This window comes from Mauremys reevesii, linkage group 26 (assembly GCF_016161935.1).
Source record: "Mauremys reevesii isolate NIE-2019 linkage group 26, ASM1616193v1, whole genome shotgun sequence".
Lineage (NCBI taxonomy): Eukaryota > Metazoa > Chordata > Testudines > Geoemydidae > Mauremys > Mauremys reevesii.
The window spans coordinates 2,159,711-2,180,792 of record NC_052648.1 but is presented as its reverse complement, the minus strand read 5'-3'; the positions used below and the strand labels follow the sequence as shown (position 1 = coordinate 2,180,792).

Below are 21,082 nucleotides of genomic sequence, written 5' to 3'. Positions count from 1 at the left end.
TTTTGGTGTTTGTTTCTTGGTATAATTCCCCTGTGCTTTTCTAGTGTTCTTTCCTACGGAATGGGTACAGCAACCAGGCATGCGGAGCGAGGAAAAAAGGGTATTTAAAGTATTAGGAAAGAAATTCACACTGGTTCAAGCAAAGCTCCACTTAGTTAAGTAGTATGTTACCTACCTCCCCTCCCTACGATGCTTCAGCGCTGATCAGTTTGGTAGTGTCACCAATTTAAAAGCGCAGACTAAAAGCAAAAATTGTAGCTGAAACACTTTTGAAATCTGCAGGTGCCCTAAATGTGGCAGTTGCAGCCAGCAAGCCAAAAACAAAGTTAACCTCATGTATGATGCTCCTTGATGTTATTTTTGCAAATTAATGTTTGAAAACATCCCTGCTTGCCCTTTTGGCAGCGTGTTTGCTGTGACGCTGTAACTCGTTACGTGATAGACATTCCTCGCTTTACTGCACCAACAGCGACCCCGCAGGTGTGGGGTTTGTTAGGATTTAAGTACAATGGGAGGAGGCGGGGCTGCTGCTAGGCTCAGACTGTTCAACTTCGGGAGCAAGACGGACAAGCCTTCAATCGTCTCCCCCGACGTGTGTTGAAAACAGTCCTGCCGCGGGTGCCGCGGGCTTGCTGTTGACAGAGGCGAACGAGCCAGTTCTCGGGGGAACCGACCTCCCCTCTCCCGCGGGGCGGGGCCGGGCAGGGCAGGGCGCTCCGAGCGGCTTGGGGACGCCGTGTGCGAGGCCGGAGAGCTGCGGGCTGCAAGGCGGGGCGGGGGTGGGGCGGCGCGGGAATCTGAGGCGCGTGGGGGGCCAACCGCCTCCTCCCGGGTAATGCGGCAGTTGGGGGGGGAGGGGGGGTTGCTCCAGTGCTGGAGTGAGGTGGGGCTGGCTGAGGGGGTTCCCTGAGGGTTGGAAGTGGAGCTGGGGGGGTCAGGATGGGAAATGGGGGGTGGCCCTGGTTTCCTGTAGGGAGGGGTGGGGCTGTGGAGGTTCTTGGGGAGGTTGAGGGGGGTATTGGGGTGCTGGAGGGGTCTAGCAGGCTCCATTGGGACCTGCTTTGCTGTGTATTTGCTAGTCACTGAGGCTCCCTTACCATCTACCAGCCCCCAGGAGCCGTAGAAGGGGGTTGGATTGGGGTTGCTGGGCGATGGGGAAGGCCCCACACACACACCAGGCAGTGCCCTGGTTGTGCCCTGGCTTTCCTTTCTCCTGCAAGGGGGAAACTGTGTTGGAGATGCCCCATCCTGCGGGCGAGCCCGGGGCAGGTGTCATTCCCAGAGCCCCTTTCCGGTGCAGCCTGGTGAAGGAGTAAATGGGTGGGAGAAGGAACTGGAGGCTGGGATTGTTTGTTATAACTTCTACTGAGTAACTGAGACCTTGTGGGCTTCACACAACATAGACTTTTGAGCTGTGTCCAGTGATGCCGTCCTACCAGGGGTGGTGTTTGGGGGTAGAAAGTGAGGCAATTGCCAGCGGCCCCATGCCACTGGGGGCCCTGCAAAGCTAAGTTAGATGATCAAGCTTTGGTTTGAGCCCTGGGTGGCGGGGCTCGGGCTTGGACTCCTTAGTTTCTGACCTGGGCGCCAGTAATCTGATGCCGGCCTTGCCTCCCACCTACCCACACGCCTTTCCGTTCACTTTGGTACAACTGCACAAAGAACATATTTCAGATCCTTTCTCTCCCAAAAGGAGACCATGGATTCAGATAAAGTCTACCACTGTGGAACAAAGATCTGAAACACAGCTGAGGCAAACACACGAAAGCAAAAATAATCAACAAAAGCTGCGCACAGCATTGTTACATTAGCTCTGTTGTGCCTACTTATTGCAGGATGCAGTAGATATGATCAAAACATTCATCCATACAGACAAAGGTTGACTAGTGTCAGGTAGGAATGGCTACCGATGTACGAGGTAGCTGTAAAATACAAACGAAAAAAGACTTTTAAGAGTGCAGAAAACATTTTTGTTATGAACGCTAAGGTAATTGATCTTTGTTTAATCGGTTGAATTGATCTTAAACTGCTTTTAATTTTAGGGTATGTCTATTGGATGTTCGTGGAAAAGTTTATTTGCAAATAGAACAATTTAAAAGGCTATTTTGATTTACACAAGCTTCATAAAATGTTAAAAACTACAGATATCTACATCTGAGACCTCCTAACAAGATATTTAACCATACAGAAAATGCTGTCTGTAAATATTCAAATTTCAAGGCATTAAAACTAGATAGATTATATTCTAACTGGATTTCTGAAAATGAGTGGCACCTCTGCTGTCCTCTGTCTCTATCTTGTTTATGGATTAATGCAACAGATGGAAGCCTCTATCCTGAGCTGCATTCCCAGAAAAACAGTAACATACCAAAGTAAGTGTGATAAAACTCTTGTGTTAAAAATCCATGCTGAAGAGTAGTAGGGTTCCCTCTGTGTGCTAGGTATGTAAGAATTACCAGCTAAACTGACTGAAACAACAATTACTTTATTTTCAGTTAGCTTTTGACCAGGATACTAGTATTATGAACTCCAATCTCTTGAATGCTATGATATCCTATCTTTAATCCCCACAAGATGTTTTCACATGTTAGGCTTTATGTGTCATCTGAAAGATGGTACTTTCAATAACACAGTGTCACCTAACACCAAGTTGGGGCATTGATCTTCAGTACAGGCTCAGAGAAAAGAATGCTACCTGCATAACCAACCCATCTTTTGTCATCCCTTAGCATTTCCCCATCCTAGTACTGACACATTCCAAATCTGCTTAACTTGTGAGATCTAACAGGTAGAAGAGTTTCGCTTTTCATGCAAAGAACCCTTTGTGATAATCTCGAAGACAACACAGTTTTCAACACTATTGGTCTTTCTTTCTCCCCCAGATTCTTGTATGAATGTTCTGCTGTGATTTACCCTAACATTAAATCTCGTGGCTGGAGACTTTGGTGTCCAGTTAATAATGATTTTGTGTTGGTTATTTTTCTATATAACTGGAAATAAAATATCTCTATATAATTGAAAATTATTTAAAACACGATCCTGGAAAATGTGACTAAAATATAAGCCTTTGTCCCACTGCTATCCCTTTTTCAGTCTGGTATTTTTGTTTCTTGGCAATGGTATTTTTGCAGCAAATAATTTTTAAAATAACTTTATAACTTGTATGTTTTTAGATGGAAATATAAAAACTTTTATGAAACCAGGATTATCCAATTTTTCCACACTCTTGGTGAGTGAAGAAACTGATATCTTATTTGTTGGAGCCAGAGATGCTATATTTGCACTTGACTTGAATGACATCTCAAGAAAAATAGCCAGTGTAAGCTGAACAACTATTTATCCCTTTTTTAAAAACCTGTCTTGCTTAAGGCTATATTTTTTCTGAAATTTAATTTTCAGATCTTTAAAGACAACAAAGCAATGTCTTGCAACTGTTAGTATGAGATAGATGTTCAGTCCTATGATCTGGGGAATTACAACTGTTCATGAAGTTTTTCCAGTAGGAATATTGAGCACTGTACTTAAGAGGTTACGAATTCAGTGTAGTGCTCAGTGATGATAATGGACCTTTCAGATCTGGGAAAATGTAGACCAAAGGCCAAATCCTTACTCTTGTGACTGGCCCTTATGTGAGTAGAACCGTTAAAAGCAGTTGGACTACTTATCATTATTCACATGAGTAAGAGTTTGCCAGATTGGTATCAATGTGCTTAATGCATGTGAGTGCGTATTGTAATGACAATAAAAGTAAGGGCCTTTTTGTATGTTTTGCTTCTTGGTGCTGCAAAGTGTTGAGCATCGCTGAGTTTAGTTGGAAATGAAATTGCTCAGAACCTTAGGTTTCAGAGTGGTAGCCGTGTTAGTCTGTATCAGCAAAAACAACGAGGAGTCCTTGTGGCATCTTAGAGACTAACAAACCCACTTCATCAGATGCATGGAGTAGAAAATACAGTAGGCAGATATATGACGAGATAACTGGCTCTGTGGATGAGGGGAAAGCAGTGGATGTGTTATTCCTTGACTTTAGCAAATCTTTTGATACGGTCTCCCACAGTATTCTTGCCAGCAAGTTTAAAAAAAGTATGGGCTGGATGAATGGACTATAAGGTGGATAGAAAGCTGGCTAGATTGTCAGGCTCAACGGGTAGTGATCAATGGCTCCATGTCTAGTTGGGAGCCGGTATCAAGTGGAATGCCTCAAGGGTCAGTCCTGGGGCTGGTTTTGTTCAATATCTTCATTAATGAGCTGGAGGATGGCGTGGACTGCACCCTCAGCAAGTTTGCAGATCAATTTAGATAATGCAGGAGTGGTACATACGCTGGAGGTAGGGATAGGATACAGAGGGACCTAGACAAATTAGAGGATTGGGCCAAAAGAAATCTGATGAGGTTCAACAAGGACAAATGCAGAGTTCTGCACTTAGGACGGAAGAATCCTATGCACCACTACAGACTAGGGACCGAACGCTAGGCAGCAGTTCTGCAGAAAAGGACCTAGGAGTTACAGTGGAAGAGAAGCTGGATATGATGTGCCCTTGTTGCCAAGAAGGCTTAACAGCATTTGGGCTGTATGAGCAGGGGCATTACCAGCAGATCAAGAGGCGTGATCGTTCCCCTCTATTTGACATTGGTGAGGCCTCATCTGGAGTATTGTGTGCAGTTTGGGGCCCCACACTACAAGAAGGATGTGAAAAATTGGAAAGAGTCCAGCGGAGGGCAACAAAAATTATTAGGGGACTGGAGCACATGACTTATGAGGAGAGGCTGAGGGAACTGGGATTGTTTAGTCTGCAGAAGAGAAGAGTGAGGGGGGGGATTTGATAGCTGCTTTCAACTACCTGAAAGGGGCTTCCAAAGAGGATGAATCTAGACTGTTCTCAGTGGTACCAGATGACAGAACAAGGAATAATGGTCTCAAGTTGCAGTGGGGGAGGTTTAGGTTGGATATTAGGAAACACTATTTCACTAGGAGGGTGGTGAAGCACTGGAATGGGTTCCCTAGGGAGGTAGTAGAATCTCCTTCCGTAGAGGTTTTTAAGGTCGGACTTGACAAAACCCTGGCTGGGATGATTCAGTTGGGGATTGGTCCTGCTTTGAGCAAGGGGGTTGGACTAGGTACCTCCTGAGGTCTCTTCCAACCCTGATATTCTATGATACACAGTACATGAAAAGATGGGAGTTGACTGACCCCCCACTCGGTAAGGCAACTCCCATCTTTTCATGTACTGTGTATATATATATATATATGCCTACTGTATTTTCCACTCCAAGCATCTGATGAAGTGGGTTTTAGCCCACGAAAGCTTCTGCCTAAATAAATTGTTTAGTCTCTAAGGAGCCACAAGTAGTCCTTGTTGTTTATTCTCAGAACCTCAGTTGATTTACTCTCATCCTTGCAGGATCAGGACCCAAGTCATCTTAGTTAGTGATAAAGCTATGGGTTATAAAACCTCAGCGGTGCTGTTAGCAGCACAGTAACTACCACTTAAAACCTCTTGGCTCTCTGACTGTAGATTGCATCTCAACCCTCCAATGCCCTCATGTGGAACAATGACCTAAATGACACAATACAATTATTATTTTTGCTGAAATATTTTCATAAATCCAAGGTAACTAGATACCTCTGTTCAAGGTGGTAATATGCATCAGTCATTGCCTGCCTATCTCTTTGTAATTCCTGTTTTTAAAACTGAAGACACAGCTGTGCCATGGAGGATACAAATCTATAAAATCTGCAGCCACTCAGAGTTAGCTCTGTTGGATAGCATTGTATTATTTTTTTGATTGTGCAGCTCTGTATCATACTGATTTGTGCCTTTAGACTGTAATAGTTTAATTTTTAAGGTGCTGCGTACCCACAACTCTCATTGACTTCAAGTGAAGCGGGTTTAACTTCTTTTAGGTTCCTCTCTCATGAAACCTGTTTTGTGATATGGCATTTTTTAATGTAAATAATTTACAAGAATAGAAGTGAAAGAACACCAAGATATTATGAGGCATATAAATTTAGATCTGATGTGAAAGACATGCCTTCTGATGAGGAAGTTGTGTGTTCTGTGGGGTTTCTGTACAAACTGGGGCCCTCATCTTGTAAGCTGTTCCATGCTGGTGAATTCTACATGCCTGGGCAAAACCCCAATGAAAGTGAGGCGTTTGCTCACGCAGAGCAACTTACAGGATTTGGGTGTGGCCAAGCATGTTGCAGAGTCTATAGGGGAAACTGCCTGCGCTTTGTGATGTCCACTACAGTATTCTAGTGATGTCATTGGATGTAATTCATTTATAAAATGTGCTTTTAGCATCTTGTGTCCCACGTGACAACCCAAAGACCTTCAGTAAAGGCCAAATCCAGGAACTCATTGCCCAGCCCAATCAGAAAGCCCCTGCTCACATGGGGTCTGTGTTCTCCTGGGGGCACTTACCCCTGGGGTAACTCCTAAATCTAGCCCCCTCTCCTGATGCAGTGGCATCACACCAGCACCACTGCTAGAGAAATCTCCATGAAGGTGGCAGTTGGGTTTGCTCTTTAAAGCAAAATGTAGATTTATTTTGGTTTTGATTTTACATTTAGAATTTTAGACCAAAAATCACAGTGTGCTAAATATGGGATATTTTCTGGGTTCCAGGAGGACTGGTTCGCAACAAGGGATAGACAATTGGAATGCATTCGCAGAGGAAAGGACAAAGTAGGTGAAGTGTTTGTTTTCACTACCTAGTTATTAAATAAGTTACCATATTGAATAGCTTTTTAAAAACAATAAGCAAGTATATAGGAATCTGGTTTTGAAACTTCTATTCTTTTACAGTGACTACACTTCTGACACACCCCACACTGCATGCATTCAGTCTTGCATTTATTTTCAGACTGTTGTCTGTTTGGCACTACCCTCCATCTATATAGTGCTATGCATATTTAAGCCCTGATCCTGCAAAGCACTTTTGCATGTGGGCAGTAACGCTGAAATCAATTGGGACTACTTGCATGCTTAAAGGTAAGCATGTTCTTAAAGTGCTTTTTTGGGTCTGAGCTTTGCACAACTATATATGTAATTATCTGACGAAGTGGGTATTCACCCGCAAAAGCTCATGCTCCAATACGTCTGTTAGTCTATAAGGTGCCACAGGACTCTACTGCTTTTACAGATCCAGACTAACACGGCTACCCCTCTGATATATGTAATTAGTAATTTCTGTAAACATACTTTTAAGATCTGATATTGAAAATTGTTGAGTATTAAAATTTGTGTTACTCTTTAATTTATCTGTTGAGCTTGAGTCCAGTGTATTTGGACACATTCTCTGTGTTTTAAGGTCTTGCTTGCTTTTTGTGAAGGCACCTGGAAGCCTTCATGCACTCGCCCCTAAGGTATAAAAATTTACTGTTGTTTTTTCTGTTTCAGGTAGATTGCCGAAACTACATCCTCCTCCTTCATAAGATAAATGACACTAGTTTATATGTTTGTGGAACCAATGCATTTTACCCAGCTTGTGATTACATGGTAAGCATTTTATATACTTAAATACACCCTTTACTGCGTGTGAATATAATTGTTTGATTAGTATGGTAGATCTTTAAGCACCTTTCCAAGTAATTTTCCTATGGAAAATTAGTATTAATTATTTTATTGTAATTAATTTAATTTTAAAAATTAATTATTTTTAATATATGATTGGCCATAGTGAAACAAATTTAGCAGCAGCAATTAAATGCTTGCGTTATGACTTCTGTATTTTCCATCTTTTGCTAGCAAGTTTTATTTCTGGAAACAGTCATTGTCGTTTCTTATTTTGTTGCCTTATCTCTGTGCATATATTTATGAATGATTTTCATGCTTACTTACTGTATGTATATTTCACTGTTCTCAGTTCTTTTCTTTGTTCATCTAGTCTTGTTTTGCTTTGAACAAATTTTGTTTAAAAATAAAAGTTAAAACAGGATTACATTTCAGTTGAGTGCCAGGAACACTGTTGAGCCTATATAAATAATAATTAATAAATGCTGACAGTAGGTTGCAAATCAGATGAATGCTATATTTTCACCAAATGCACCTATAAGAGCCTAGCTTTTTATTTTAACTTACTTTCTCACATAGCAGGCGACTTATAAAGACTGAGGGCTTTGCTGTAGTGGCAGTTTTACCAGATTTTAAATTTGCTCATCAGTATTTAGGGAATTTGCATTGTTACTCCCAATAGAAGAGCGTGCATTCTAAAAAGAAATACATTTTCCCAACCAAAATGTATTTATTTGGTTTCTTACCCTCTACATAATCTCAGCAGATTTAAACTGTGACTCTGGGCAGGGTGTTTTGACAGTGGCCAATTAATTGAAAGAGGAGTTTTCATAGTAGTTAATTAAAAACAAAGAAGCCCAGAAAAAACAGACTGAATACATTTCTATTTGTACAAATACTCACATTTCCATATTCACTCCATGAGTATTCTCTTTTAAAATAAATAGTTAATTATTTTATTTTATCAGATGTGAGTCTTGCTTTCAGCCTGATAGAATGATTGTTTACAACAGGTCATCAACAGTACAGATATTCATCTGCAAGGGAAAGCTGAAGAAAGCAGAGGAAGATGTCCTTTTGAACCTACTCTGAAGTATGCTTCTCTGTTAGTTGGTATGTTTTGGGAATTCCATGTAAGACTAAATCATTTTTCACTGCTAATCAGATGTCAACTACTATAATTCTAATTTGATGTCTGTGCATGTTCATGAAGTGTTCACCTCTGATCTGTGGTTTAAACATTGGAAGAGAACACAGATGAAACTATTATATAAAAAACTAAATGGAGCAGTTTTTAGTGCATTGATATATGTATCTTCTTTTTGGCCTCTGCTGGCTCATTGATAGGGACTTTTTCAGAAAGATTAATTGCTAATGATTTTCTTAGTATGACTCTTGCAACCATATCTGATATCCTTGAATCTAACTGCTTACTCTTGAATTTCTTAGGTTTCAGATGTTTGAAGGTCACACAGGCACTGTGAAATCTTTCAGATGTAATTACTAGAAAGCCACATGGAAAAGATTTTCTTTCTTGTGCAAAAACTACCCTTGAAACCTTATTCAATGTCCCTTAGCAACATTTGAGATTACCAGAGTGGTTGTCTGGGTCACTTCTCTGAGAGTCCACCTAGCAATTGTTGGCTTTCAAACATTCATTGTATGTTTTGTCCTTTGCCTATTAAACTATATTCTTATATTTATCCTTTGATCTTACTGGAACTTTAAATTCATGTTGCGTCCTCTCCATGTCAACTCATTTTGGACCTATGCACAAATAGAGTGAAATCTATTTTTAAGAGACTGCTCAAGGGACTGACATAAAGTTGCTTAAAAAGAGGTGACCTTCAAATAATGATAACAGAGATTTGTACTTGGTAGGTGTTGGGGATACGTGGCTGTTTCTTAAGAAAACAAGCTGCCTAGCAGGACTGATGTCTGGTGTACATAGTTCACCATGATTCATTATAAATGGTGATGAGGATAAATATAGAGCTCAAACAGCAATGTTCTTCACATTTTCCTGTTAACTCTTCTTAAGGTCCACTCTAGGGGCCTATAGATACTCTGAACAATATCAATGTATACAAGTTTCACATTCAGAGATCTTCAGTTACAAGCAACATGTAACTTCCAGCTAGTTGAGCCTTGATTCATTTTAGACAAATGTCTACAAAGCTAACAAAACAAAATACCTTTCTGCCCCAACATCTTACAATCTTATGGACCTAATTCTGCATGGTGCTGCGTGGACTCAACTCCTAATCAGCTCTGTAGGAACTGAGGGTGCTCAGCACCTTGCAAGACCAGCAGCCTAGACTTTTCAGCAGGTAAAATCATAGCTATACCTGCTCCTCAAGTTACTTTTGCTATAAACATTTGCATGTGATAAATACATATAACTTATGACTGTTCCTTTGCATTGTAAGAAAAAGTATTTTTTGCACTTTTATTTCTTTAAACTCTTCACAGATAGTGCATTTTATTCAGCCACTTCAAACAACTTCTTGGGCACTGAGCCTATTATACTTCGCAGTTTGAGAAACCATCTAAGGACAGAGTTTAAAGCATCTTGGCTAAATGGTAAGATGTTTTTATACATATTTTAGCCCCTGCAGGGCAAATATTCCATCTTGCTTGATTTTTTTTAAACACAAAATTAAGAACTGCACCCATTTTTCTTCCCAGTGTAGAGTTCTGAAAGTCTAATGTGGGGTACTCCCCCTTGCCATATATAAAGATTTAGATTACATGTCACTGTTTGTGTTTAAAGGCAGCTGCCATTTTTAAGATGCCTGCAGAAAAGTGACATAGTTTGACTCTGGAAGCATGGGAGCCAAATGTTAGATCATAATTATTTTCAGTCTTTCTTGATACTGGTTTAAAATTCAATTGAATTTTATTTTATTATGAAACTTTTTAATATGTTAACAACTGTAACATTTGTTGGTTTACTCAATAAGTATCACAATAAAGCAGAGGCTGGTTTAGGACCTCATCCCAGTTCTGTCAGTATTGTAACTAACAACCCTCTTTGATAAGCACAGGCAGCAGTAGATTTAGCAAAACAGATTTTGTGTGTGTGTATTTCAAATAACATGTATATCTTCTACACAGTAACAAGTGCTTCACACTGAATAGTGTGCAAAGCAAAAACTGGTTGGTGCATCTTTTTTCTAACCACCTTCCATGGCATGCTTGACTCCACTAATTAATATAGGATAAGCTAACAAAATGCAAATAGACAAGCATCAGTAATAGATTTCAATATTTCTCTAGTCCTGTTATTAGTAAACACAATGGATCTTAAGGCATCTTTGTAGGAATTGCTATAGTTTTATATCAACTTTTATACAGGCCCTAAACTCAAAGGCAAATAAACTGCTAAAAAAATCAGATGTTGACTTTGAATTTCCTAGTTTTTTCAGAATTAAGTCTGTTACTCCCATCTCTAACTTGCTTCATCTTGCATGTCTGTATACACAAAACCTATTCTAGGCATGCTCACTTTTGTGGAGGGTTTCTTTTTTATTTCTTTAGGCCCCTTTATTGTCCATAAAATGGTTCCTCTCTCCATACAAACCTTATTCTGCATAAAATTGGAAGGGAGATAGATGAGCATTAAACTCCTCCATAAACCTTTACTTTAGGAAATGTAAAAGGTTCCCATTTAGCATTGGTGGTAATAAATTTCATCTCCTGCAAAAGGTTAATCTAGGCATCAGTGTACCTTTAACTGTCTGAAATTAATATGCATTGATTTTGCTGTGTCCAGAAAAAGCAAGCTCCTAAATTGAGGACTAAAGATAAAAGTGAGCTTATAATTAAGGACTAAGGTGAAGAGGCAATTAGTAGTCCATTTTCACTTGGATAGATTTAAAAAAAAATTGTATACTAACTCATAAGCTCTTTCCAGTCCTTTCCTTGCCCACTGTTCTAAGAAAACATTATTTTACTACAGTTTAAAAAACCCCACTTTTGATATGTATGGTATTTTGTTCTCTACATTAGAAAAAACTGTTGCATTATGTGTGTTTATATATTCCAGAGCCCAGCTTTGTCTATATGGATATTGTGCGGGAAAGTGGATCTAATCCAGATGGAGATGATGATAAAATTTATGTGTTCTTCACTGAAACAGCTGTTGAATTTGAATTCTATGACAAACTTCTGGTGTCAAGAATTGCTCGCGTCTGCAAAGTTAGTATTTGTAGTATAGTAATTTTGTTTAAAGTATGTAAGTAGTTTAGATAAAGCTTCATGGCAGAATGAGCAAACATAGTTCCATCTGCATTGTCCATCTTACCAATTAAAATTCTGCTGCCAGGCTTCTATAATTGAACTCACTTCCTCCTCCTTCCACACTCTTCAGAACCCCCTGTTCAAACCTCCCTATGACATTCAAATCTCTTGGCTTTGAAAATTCTGATTCGTATAGGAAGACTGAACAAGCCCTAGTGTGATAGTGCTACCAAGTGTGTTTATGTGAGTGAAATCAGCCTGCTTTATAAACTCTAAAGTGATGACACTTTCCCTTCATACAGGGTGATCTTGGTGGAAAACGCATATTGCAAAAAAGATGGACGTCATTTTTAAAATCCAGACTTATCTGTTCCGTTCCAGAATCAAATTTCCAGTTTAATATTGTTCAGGATGTCTTTTTACTTAAGAGAGCAGACTGGCGGGAAAGCATGTTTTATGGGATTTTTACTCAACAATGGTAAGAAATGCATGTATTACTAACATTTTGAAGTAGTTTTTCAAAGTAGAGGTTGGGTTTGTGTATCTGAATTGTTTTCAGATATTTTGTAAACCTAAATGTAAAAGCTTTCTGGTACGTAAATTGCTGCTGCATTAGTTTCAGCCCCTAAGCAAAGCTTTTCTATTGTGGTTCGTTCTGTAGGAAAGTTCTTCGAATGCTTGTCTATAAATATTCCACTCTTAGTGCTCATGCACCCCCAGGCACTCGAGGTCAGTGTCTTTTGGCCAGCAGTCTCTTCTTGCAGTTGTACATGTGCTATGAGTGTCTTCATGCTCACATAGTGAGAGTATAAAGGTCAGAGCAGGCCCACCCACCATTCCGTTCCTTCTCGTTGCCCATTGCTGGGAGAGAGAGCTCCCCAGTGTCCATGTCTTGATGAGTCGCTTTTTCCTAATCTTTACTTAATTGTCTGTATAGTTGCCTGTTGGAAAACTGTGGGTAGTTTAGGGAGTTTTTATCTGCCTTATTTGCTGTTTCATTTCCTCATCTTCTTGGTACTGTGGCTTGGAGACGTCCCATTCTGAGTCATTCGATTTGAAGTATTGCCTCTCATGCAAGGCAGCCATTCCAACATAGAGGAACCATCAAGATCTGATACTTCTTTTGGAAGAGCTGTACTGCAATCTTTGTCCAAGTATACTTCAAGCCCCTGCCTCCTTATATCAGGTCACTGTTTCAGAGTCACCAAGAGTGGAACATACACCTCTACCTCAATATAACGTGACCCGATATAACAAAAATTCGATATAACGCAGTAAAGCAGTGCTCTGGGGGAGGCGGGGTTGCGCACTCTGGTGGATCAAAGCAAGTTCGATATAATGCGGTTTTACCTATAACACGGTAAGATTTTTTTGGCTCCCGAGGACAGCGTTATATCGAGGTAGAGGTGTATATGGACAGGCACTCAGAGAAGATAGAAAAGTTACTTACCTTTATAGTAACTGGAGTTTTTAAAGATGTGGTGTCCCCATATATACTCCACAACCTGCCGTCCTTCCCCATTATTGGGGAATGCTATAACACCTGGATTCTGCTATGGCGATGGAAATGAATGGCAGTTAGGTCCGTTTCACTCTTTATGCCTTCCCCATGTATGGCTCCAACAGACATTTGTGGCCAAAAGGCTCCGATCTTGAGCACATGGGGCATGTGCACATCGAGAGTGGAATATATATGGACAACACATCTCAAAGAACTCCAGTTATTGTAAAGGTAAATAACCTTTTTTTCCTGTGGCTTTGAGGTGCATTGTTTAGTTATTTGCATCATAAAAGCTACAACTGTTTGCTTATGTTTTTCTCCTCCATCCCCTATCAAGTCAAACTTCATTTGGAAATTGATTTCACTGAAGGTATAATCTTCTCTCGCTATCATTTTCTCTTTTGTTTTTATTATATGAGGAAATTGTATTATTATAATTATTATTATTATTATAATTATAATAAACAGATTATGAAAGTACCTGAAGGTTGCTATTATCATCAGAATCTACAACAGAGAATTTGGAGAATCCGGGTCACGGATTTGAATTCATTGTTGAGCTTCTGAACTTTTTGTCTCTTATTACAACCAACCTTATGTGAATTTGGATTAGTTGTGAACCCTTCACATAGACTGTAAACTCTTTGGGGTAGGGGTTGTCTTTCACTATGTGTTTGTACAGTGTGTAGCATAGTGCGGCCCTGGTCTTGGTTGAGCCTTCTAGAGTAGACAATACTGTAATACTACAAAGAATGTAACCCTTTGATAATGGAACTCATGCATGTAGCTATTTAGCCCATCCTAGTTATTCATGTCCTAGGTTTATATCTATCGCTTCCAGCTGGTGAAGTAGCCATTCCAGGGTCTATATGTTCACTGCCTTCCCTCCAATGGTAACTTGTCTCTAATGAATGCAGATTAATCTCAGAATTGAGTAGTGAGCTCTCACTTTAGTGTTAATGGCCTGATTGCAGCCATTTGTCAGGGACTCAGAATAAGAATTGATCATTTATTCCTAAAGTGACCAGATGTCCCAATTTTATAGGGACAGTCCCGATATTTGGGGCTTTTTTTAATATGGGCTCCTATTACCTCCCATCCCCTGTCCCGAATTTTCACACTTGCTGTCTGGTCACCCTATTTATTCCACATATTTGAATGGAACAGACTTGTTAGTTTGATCTGACTGAGTCAACAGTGCCATTTGCTGAAGCTAGGTGTTTTCAGTCTCTGGGCTAAAGCTTTTAGTTGAAGACTAGCCAAGGGCTTTGCCAGTCCAGACTTATGCATTCTCTGGCAGGCTGGTGGAAAAATTAAAAGTAACTAAACTTAAATTGACTTTATCACTTAGATAGACCAAAACCCTGACTTCTTCCTGTGTTGTTTCCGCTACCAAATGAAGCAGCTGGGCTTCCAAGATGCAGGATAAGCAGTACCCTCATGAGAGGAAACCACTGCAAGTTGAAGTGCCCTTCTTCCAAATGCAGCATCTGTCAAAGCCCACTTGTCTAATCTAGTACTTTCTGAAAATAAAAACAGGACTCCAAGCTATGTTTTTACAGTTGATGAATTTGATCTCACTGTGTGTGTGTGTGTGTGTCTGTGTCTGTGTCTATATAATATAATATAAAGAGGCACAGACAAAATGTACCAGCAGCAGAATTGTGTATGTCAAAGGGTACCACTGAAAAGTAATCGTGAAAAGGTAGCTTTGGTAGTTTGTAAAGGCATCAAAATCCTGAGATAGATATCTAGATCAATGGAAGTTGCATTACTTTGCCGCTGTATCAGTTTATGCATACTGTATAATTTACACCACCATTCACATCCCACTGATTTTGGCCACAATGTGCGTAAGTGGGATTCTGCAAGGGCTCTTCTTAAATTTCATATTCTGATTGTGGAAACAGTCACTTCAACATCATGGAATTCAATGAGAGGACTCTCCCTATGTACCTAGTCTGTTTTCTCAAGGGCCAGTATAGCTATGAGCATGGGTTAGAGAGGGGGCCACATTTTGCTTTCAGTTACATCAGTGTAAATCCAGTGTAACTCAAGTAACTGGAGTCTCGCTGGATTTAACTAGTGTTACTGAGGTGAGCACCTGATCCAAGCCCCCAATTCACCTTTAATCCATGTAACCTTTCAGATTTAATTTTGAAAACTATTTAAGACTGGATACAAAGGGGAAAGACATACTTTATAACAGGATTAAATAGTTGGGTTTGGGGAGGAGAGAATTACATATCAAAAGTGGAGAGCAGAAAGTGAGACTAACCATGATGCTTAGATCTGTCTGCGTGCTGTCACCTAATCTATCAATGAAGTGTGAAGAACTAGTCTTAAGGTGTACATCTCCTAGGCTGTTTGGAGTTAATTTGGAGTCTGTTACTTGATTTTTAACAAAATAGATATTTTTAATAAAATCCTTTACACAGTGTCTTTTTCCTAAGCCTTTCTCAGCAAATCACAAAAACAGTGATTGATGCTTTTTAGATGTGTATTTATGTACATATATTCACTAACCCTAAAGAGAAAATAGCAACATGCACTGCGAAAAAGAAGTTGTTTTTACAGCCTTCTCTTCCGCATAAAGGGCAAAATAACTCACTCACATTGTCTCTTTCTTCTTTTTCACCTCCAAGGGGAAGGTTGGATATTTCTGCAGTTTGTGCATTCAGTATGAAAACTGTCCAAGAAGTCTTCGCCAAAGGAAACTATAAAGGGCCAGTGACTGTGGAACATTCCCATGTTAAATGGATGGTGTTCAGGGGAGAAGTGCCACTCCCACGTCCCGGTGCTGTAAATACTCATTTATTCTCTTCTAAAGAAAACATTCTCTTGATTTTCTTTTCTGCTAGAGAATTACTAGTCCAGATTTTGCCAGTGTAGATGCAGTTCCATGGCCAGCACAGAGACATCTTGCCCCCATCCCAGGTCTGTGTGTGTGGAGGCCCCCTGCGTAGGCACTCCTTCTGCTCAACTCTACCACTGGGGTTAGTGGGTGCGACTTCCTTACACAGGTCTTCAGCACCTGGGTGAATTTCATCCATAGTGAATGATGGATTCCCATTGTGGAAGTTGGGTAGAAATCGCTAAAAGTTTAGTACATAGTAACAGTTGTCTGTAAATTGGTGGAATATAAAAATGGTTGTTAATTATGTTTGTTGTACATTGTTTCTAGTGCATTGATAATTTTGCCCGGAGTATTGGATACAACACTTCTCTTGATTTGCCTGATAAAATTCTGCAGTTTGTCAGAGACCACCCTTTAATGGATAATGCTGTAAATCCAATTGGTGATAGGCCAGTGCTACTGAAAAGAGGTTCAAATTATACCAGGATTGTAGTAGACAGAATCACTGGCCTAGATAAAAAAACATACAATGTTCTGTTTATAGGAACAGGTAAGTGGTTTTATTTGGGCGGGGGGGGGGGGGGTAGGGAGGAAAGATTTATTATGGAAGAGTTTGTTTTAGAATTTTGTTCTCAGCCTTCAAAAAGTAAAAGTATCTATTGACTCCTAATAATGCACCAAAAATCCTTTGTCTTAATTTACCACTTATAATGTCTCAGACAGCAACCAGGCAGGGGGGTTTATAATGGGCCTTCAGTTTCCTTTTTCCTCCAAGTTATGTTTCTAGCTGAACTGCTTTATTTCCCCAGTGTAAGATACTGTGTATTGTGTGAGGACAAATTTCATCTTATGGGCCCTCCTTCAGGAAAACTCTTAATGCTTGACTCAGTGGGACTTTGGTGGAGCTTTGCTGAATTGAAGCCATTGTGTTTGCAGTTAGGTAGATGTAAATTTTGAGTGTAGAGCAGGCCTTAGTGTAATGTTTGATGAATGGTGTTTTATTGTCTGTTTCTTTCCTTTTTAAAGCTTGTGGAGATATCGTTCATAACCTATGTTATCATTAGTTTTATTCAGAATAATAATTTTCTTTGTAGCCTCACTGTTTTCTTTTTGTCAAGAGGTTTGCAATGATAGCTATTTTCTGCTTAAACACTTTTAATGTAGAATAGTGGCACTTAAAAATATACCAAGGCTTTCAAAAAATTTGTCATGGAAATGTCCCCAGCTGGCTTTCCCTAGCAAAATGGGCCTTACTTGTAACATAAGTGGTGCATAGATCTTGCTGGCTCTCTGCACATGGGTGAATCTCGCACAGGATGAAGGGACTTCTGGTCAAGACTATTACCAAAAGCCATGAATTTCTTGAAGGAAAAGTTAAAATCTTTGTACAAGTGCAGGGAAGCAGAAGCTGACTTGCCAGTTTGGAATTTCCAGCCCAGCTCCTAGGTAAAGTGTGTGTTTGTTTTGTTGGACATTGAGGATCTGTTTAGAAATCTTCCATATCAGAAGACCCTCAGTGTGGGGAAATCATCCAAAATCAGGGACGTCTCCATTGCTTAAAAAAATCATTACTTCTTACTTACCAGAAAGTGAATGCGGAAAATATTGCTGTGGAACATTCAGGAAATTTCCTGTCCTCAAGATTCGTTTTCTAAATCTCTAGAAAAGGCTGATGAATTTTAAAACTGAAGTGAAAATGCTGTTATGCTATGTTTGAACATGTTTCTCTTTAAAAATACATTTCATTTTATGCAGATAATGGATATTTGCATAAAGCTCTCAACTGTGACGGGGAAATGTTCATTATGGAGGAGATACAGCTGTTTCAGTCCCCAGAGCCTGTACAATCTCTTAAACTGTCTTCCAAAAAGGTAGATCCTCTGTCTCTGCATATTCAAAGGGATTTTTATAATGGTGTGCTTCAGGCCTTCCTCTTTACATCTGGCTTTTCAATGTTATGTATATACTACATACTCTTTTCTAGCATCACACTGATTAATAATAAAAGCATATATGAGATTTTATCTGTGGAAGTAGATTTCTTTTGCATTTTAATATAACTGAAACAAACTTTCAAACACACATTTGGCAATTTATATCACTTTTAGTCAAAAATAATTCCCAAATTTTTCATAAAGACTGTAATCTCTTCAGGCCAGGAATCTTGTCTTTTCTTACGTTCTGCAAAGCACTTTGTATATTCTCATGCTCTTTCATTAGTAATCTATTATTTCAAAGTATATAGTTGATTTATTGTCAAATCACAGAAGTTGCTGGATGCCATAAAGTTTAAAAACTCTCACAGTGCTATAAAATAACAGCTCAATACTGCATTTCTAGGGCCTGCTGTATGTAGGGTCTCCATCCCAAGTTGTACAACTCCCTGTTTCAGTATGCAGCCGATATAAAAACTGCTTGGATTGTGTTTTGGCAAGGGATCCTTATTGCGCGTGGTCTGAGTCTGTTGAGAAGTGTGTTCCAGTGGCTAATCAAACAGGAGACTTGCGGTAAGTAAAAAGATATTGCTTGAGGTCCATACATGAGATGATATTTATCTTGCTTTTTAAATTCAGTTCCACAAGTCAGTAAAATGTAACAAAACCAGGATGCATTCTACAGCCAGTATCCTAAAAGTTTGAACATTTTTACATGCCTTCATGATGTATTTCTTTTATTCATCTCTCTCTTCCTCCAGGGATTTAATTCAGAGTGTTAAAAATGGCGATGCTTCCAAATGTCCTAAAATAGGTACGTGAACATTTATCTTTAATAAAATATTGTTGAAATAGAATTATTTTCATTTTGTACTATATCATGTGGGTCATATATCTGTGGTCATTGAAATGCCTGATATTATTGCAAAATTAAAATACAACCCAGAGGTAAAAATGATATTGATTTTTGACAAGAAAATACTGAGCTGATTTGGCTTGTGTGTTCTTAACAGTTTTGAACTTGGGGTCAGGATATTCAGTCTGAACTAGAAACCACTAATTTCATGAGAAGTTGAAAATGTGAGCCATGACTTTTGAGGCTGTTGGTATGTTTCCCCCCATGCTACAGAAATCATGTGGGACATAAGAAGTCCTGTTAACTCTGTTACTGTGACTGACACTTGGTATTGCTCTGCAGAAATAGAACTCATATAGTCAGCTATTTTAAAAAAACCTGCTGGTTCAGAGAGAGAAATTTTAAAATATGAAGTTGTGATTAATTTTTTAAGTTTTTAATTTTTAAGTGTTTGCAGGATTAGGGACTTTAATCTTAAACTGCACTGAAAACTAAGAGGCAGCTATTGCAGATTATAGGTCATCCGTGTAATGTGGTAAAGTCAAAAGCATTTGTATCCTCAGAGCCCTGTCCAAGCAATATCTAATCCTCACAACTGCTTTGTGAGGATAGAACAGCAAGTGTACAAATTGGGTGTGGAAATTGAGGCACAGAAAGGTGAAGAGATTTACTCAAGGCTACATACTGTGTTAGTCTGTGGCAAAGTGAGAATTTAAACTCAAGTTCCTGAATTCCAGCGCATATTCAGACTGTTAGATATCACTGGGAATAAGGCCAGATAGAACTAATCTGTGCTATCATGCCCTTTTAGCAGATGGGAGGAGACAGTTAAATCTGTCGATTTTTCTCTAGTGTATTCACGCACCTTAAAACACTCACTGTCCTTTGTGTCATGCTCCTTAATTAATTGTGATGTTTCTTTGAACATATATGTGGTCAGGCAGGTTAAATTAAGGTTTTATTGTTTTTAATGAAACCACCTTTCACAATTTCAGGAAATAATGTCAAAAACTGTCCCGTTATCATTGGCAACAGTGTTCATCTTAAATGCTCACCCATGTCCAACCTGGCTAGGATGGTGTGGAAGTTTAATGGGAGCAGTCTTCAGGCAGAAGAGTCTAAATACCTGCTTTATGATGGAGGAATAGTCATATTTAATGTGACAGTGGCTGATGCTGGATTTTATGACTGTCATTCTGTAGAGAGAGCTAATGGGAAAGAATTCCCTGTTACTGTGGCTAGCTACGTTCTTTATACCCAACAGGACAGCATTTTCATTATTACTAAGAATTACACCACAAATCAACCAAATGCAGACACAACTCTGAAGGTTAAATCTTTGGTATCATCTTCCTTGCTGAATGACCCAGCAAAACAAAAATCCCTGGAAGACCAGAAAGAGAAGCTTATTTTAAAATTCTTGGGAGCTGGATTTGCACTCCTTTTTTCTTCCTTGCTGGTTTGGAACTTTTACAAAGGCCATCTGTCTGTGCCTTGGAAGAGCAGAGAAAAAAGCTCAAAAACAGCAAATGCAGATTGTTTGCCAGGTCCAACGTTGGCTACAGAGGGGTCGGGCGCTATGAGGAAAAGTTCAGCCACGCGAACTAACACCTCCACTGTTAATGAATCAGTACCACTTGTGAGCTTTCCTTCAGAAGAGGAACGCAGCGCTAATGTACAACACAACACAAGTCTCACCAAGAGATCTGGGACTTGCAGCTCACAAAGCTGTTTGGTTGAGGATGAGACGATGTTTCCTATTGAGGAATGTGGAATGTAAAGTTTGAGTAGGAATCACAAGCCCAAAATCTAGTGAGCTAAGTTGCTAAACATAAAATCATTTTCAGTTGCTGCTTTTGAAAAAGATTGTTACATCAGTTTTTGGTATTTGTTTAACATGTGTTGCAAGAATAAACATTTGTTAAAAGTTGGTATTGAGCTCCTTTTCTGTAACACTGTGTGTTGCTGCACCATTATAGACATTAAAACTTCAGGAGCTGTTAATAATCTTTTGCACTTAAATAGTGCTTTTCACCTTCAGAGGGTGTCTGTTTACTCTACGAATACCACCTTATTGAGTCTTCCAATGTCCCTGTGAAGTAGGTATTATCTCCATTGTACAAATGAGATTAAAGGACATGCTCATGGCCACAGATGGAATCAGTGTCAGAGCTGTGG

The 21,082-nt window shown here is 39.5% G+C and overlaps 1 protein-coding gene across 6 annotated transcripts; it reads left to right on the top strand.

The window, feature by feature from the left end:
• Positions 1-499: 499 nt before the first annotated feature.
• LOC120391815 (semaphorin-4E-like) lies at positions 500-20,836 on the top strand. Of its 6 annotated transcripts, none has more exons than XM_039515936.1 (15): positions 500-592; positions 2,043-2,372; positions 3,174-3,319; positions 6,627-6,686; positions 7,401-7,499; positions 8,528-8,627; positions 9,987-10,097; positions 11,563-11,714; positions 12,059-12,234; positions 15,903-16,059; positions 16,442-16,664; positions 17,870-17,985; positions 18,455-18,621; positions 18,810-18,862; positions 19,900-20,836. In XM_039515936.1, exons 2-15 carry the CDS (start codon positions 2,264-2,266, stop codon positions 20,682-20,684), a joined length of 2,454 nt encoding a protein of 817 aa, XP_039371870.1. In that variant the 5' UTR covers positions 500-592; positions 2,043-2,263; the 3' UTR covers positions 20,685-20,836. The 6 variants fall into 6 exon arrangements, with proteins under 6 accessions (XP_039371870.1, XP_039371873.1, XP_039371871.1 ...); XM_039515937.1 differs by lacking the exon at positions 500-592 and adding an exon at positions 1,047-1,893; XM_039515939.1 differs by lacking the exon at positions 2,043-2,372 and having other exon boundaries at positions 556-592.
• Positions 20,837-21,082: the final 246 nt, after the last annotated feature.